This window comes from Clupea harengus, chromosome 16 (assembly GCF_900700415.2).
Source record: "Clupea harengus chromosome 16, Ch_v2.0.2, whole genome shotgun sequence".
Classification (NCBI taxonomy): Eukaryota; Metazoa; Chordata; class Actinopteri; order Clupeiformes; family Clupeidae; genus Clupea; species Clupea harengus.
This window is the reverse complement of record NC_045167.1, coordinates 11,030,872-11,033,371: the sequence shown is the minus strand read 5'-3', so window position 1 is coordinate 11,033,371 and position 2,500 is coordinate 11,030,872. Positions and strand designations below refer to the sequence as shown.

The following is a 2,500-nucleotide window of genomic DNA, read 5'->3' as shown; positions in this document are numbered from 1 at the left end:
CTGGCTGCATGTGTTTGTGTGTGTGTGTGTTTGTGTGTATACATTTGAGACTACTGAGACTGTGTCCGTGTGAGCTGCACGTGTGTGTGTGTGTGTGTGTGTGTATCCACTCACAGGTGAGTCTGCGGGGAGTATCCGGGGCTGCCGTGTCCGTTGGTGTCCAGGTGCTCCAGCGCGCCGTTGAGCTCCTCGTGGGTGGGCGGGGGCAGGCTGGGGGGGCTGCCGCACATCAGCAGTGGGGGGCTGCCGGCCAGGGGCCCCGCCGAGCTGCTGGTCAACAGGCCCGCGCCCCCCAGCAGGGAGGGCATGGACGTCTCTGCCAACGCAGCCTACAGGCAGGGAAGACAAGGGGAGGGCATGGGGAGGGTGAGAGAGAGAGAGAGAGAGAGAGAGGGGGCAAGAGAGAGAAAAGAAAGAGAGAGAGAGAGGAGAGAGTAAAAGAGAGAAATGGAGAGTGAGAGAGAGAGGAAAGAAAAGGGGGAAAGAGAATGTGAAAGAAAGAGACAGAGACAGAGAGAGGGAGGAGAGCAGTATATACAGAGAGAGAGAGGGGGGGGTAAGGAGAGAAAGAGAGAGGGACAGAGAGAGCTGGTTACTAATAGTTCTGATAATAATAATTTGGCTGCTCAGTAAGTCACATGGCATAGTGTAGTTTCTTTAGGGTGACTCACAGCAGAGGCACTGAAAAACTGTAACTATAGTGTTTGAAGCATGGGTGTGAGAGAGGCAGGATAGAGAGATAGAGAGATAGATAGATAAATAGATAAATAGATAGATAGACAGACAGATGGGTAGAGAGGTGGAGGGAGAAAGGGATGGATAGATAGATGGAGGGCGAGAGGGAGGGAGAGTGGGATTGACAGAGGGGTAGGGTGGGGGAAGAGAGGAAACTATTACCAGCTTATAACACACAGATACTACTGCCTCGTTCATTTAACTGTTATTCTCATGAAGATCTTTTTCACACACACACACCTGATCCACTGTTCCTTAACATTCAACACAACCACCGTGTGAATCACACACACACACACACACACACACACCCACACACACACACACACACACACACGTGTGCCTGATAAAGGGGGAGGAACAAAGTGTGTGACAGCTCATTTGTGTTTTCTGCAAGCAGCGGTCTATAAAGCAGTCATTAAACTCTAGATCCCTGCGTTCAAATGCTACCCCTCCTTCCTCTCTCTTCCCCACCCCACCCCGCCCAGAAAGAAAACCCTTTCCCCCAAATAATGAAAACTCTTGTCAGTCTCCTCTCCAGCTCCTGCACATTAAAGTTCTATACAGTAATGAAATTTTAAAGTTTTTGCCATGAGCTCCTGGCTAGCCCTCGCTATGAAGCCAAATCATTTATGACAGCTGGGATAAATATTAATGCCCAAGCCCGCACATTTGCAAAGGCTTCTATCAATCTGAAGAGGAGGAGGAGAGAGAGAGAGAGAGAGAGAGAGAGAGGGAAAGAGTTAGGGAGATGGAGGTGTGTGTGTGTCTGTGTGTGCGTGGGGGGGGGGGGGGGGTCTGAAATGCCGCCTGTGTCTGCCACAGGGTGTCCTTCTTGTCTCTAAGTGTCACCTGCATGACAGACTGATGCACACACACACACACACACACACACACACACACACGCACACACACACACACACACACACACACACAGGATGGATGCATCTCCGTGTGTGTCTATTCACCTGAAATCACATGGGTAATGTAACAGGGCATCTCCTGCCTGTGCCTACCTGCAAGCTGGCGTTTAAAGCTGCTCCGTAGCCCAGACTGGAGGGCAGGTTCTTCACTAGTGTGGGGCTTCTGGGAAGACAGGAAGGGATGCGGATGGATCAGACATCAGCCAGTACACAGCACATGGAAATGCCCCAGAGGGACTGATAGTGTATACTATATACTATAGCACCAACTACTGATGAATGTGTGTGTGTGTGTGTGTGTGTGTGTGTGTGTGTGTGTGTGTGTGTGTGTGATCTCTTAAAGCTGTTGAAATGACCAGCCTTGGTGTGAGAGTGTACTGTGAGAACATGTAAGTGTGTGAGCACATGTGACTATGTGTGAATATATACAGTACGTTTGTAGGTACTGGTGAGAGTGCTTAACTGAAAGCATGAATTTGCACATCCGTGTGTGTGTGTGTGTGTGTGTGTGTGTGTTCTTGACTCACCCTGTGATCTTCTGTGAGCGCCTTTTTTGGTACTCCATCTCGTCTACTGTCCACACGGCTCCTTTGACGTTCTCCACGCGCACAAAACACTTGTGTAGGCTGAGGTTGTGACGCACAGCGTTCTAGTGTAACAAACACACAAACACACACACATTAACCAAACAGGACCAGGAATGAGGATGACACAGTTAGAGGAACTAGCAAGGTCAAATATTATTTAGAAGCGTCACCTGATCATACACACAAACATGCAATGCGCACACACACACACACACACACACACACACACACACACACACACACACACACACACAC

At 49.7% G+C, this 2,500-nt stretch overlaps 1 protein-coding gene across 1 annotated transcript in view; it reads right to left on the bottom strand.

Moving 5' to 3' along the window:
• Positions 1–2,500, bottom strand: part of foxp2 (forkhead box P2) — a 135,305-nt gene that overhangs the window by 9,050 nt on the left and 123,755 nt on the right. The window contains exons 16-18 of the mRNA XM_031582682.2: positions 2,186–2,307; positions 1,752–1,821; positions 115–329 (exon numbers count right to left, since the gene is read on the bottom strand). Coding sequence (XP_031438542.1) covers positions 115–329; positions 1,752–1,821; positions 2,186–2,307 — 407 coding nt within the window. The remainder of the gene's footprint in view (positions 1–114; positions 330–1,751; positions 1,822–2,185; positions 2,308–2,500) is intronic.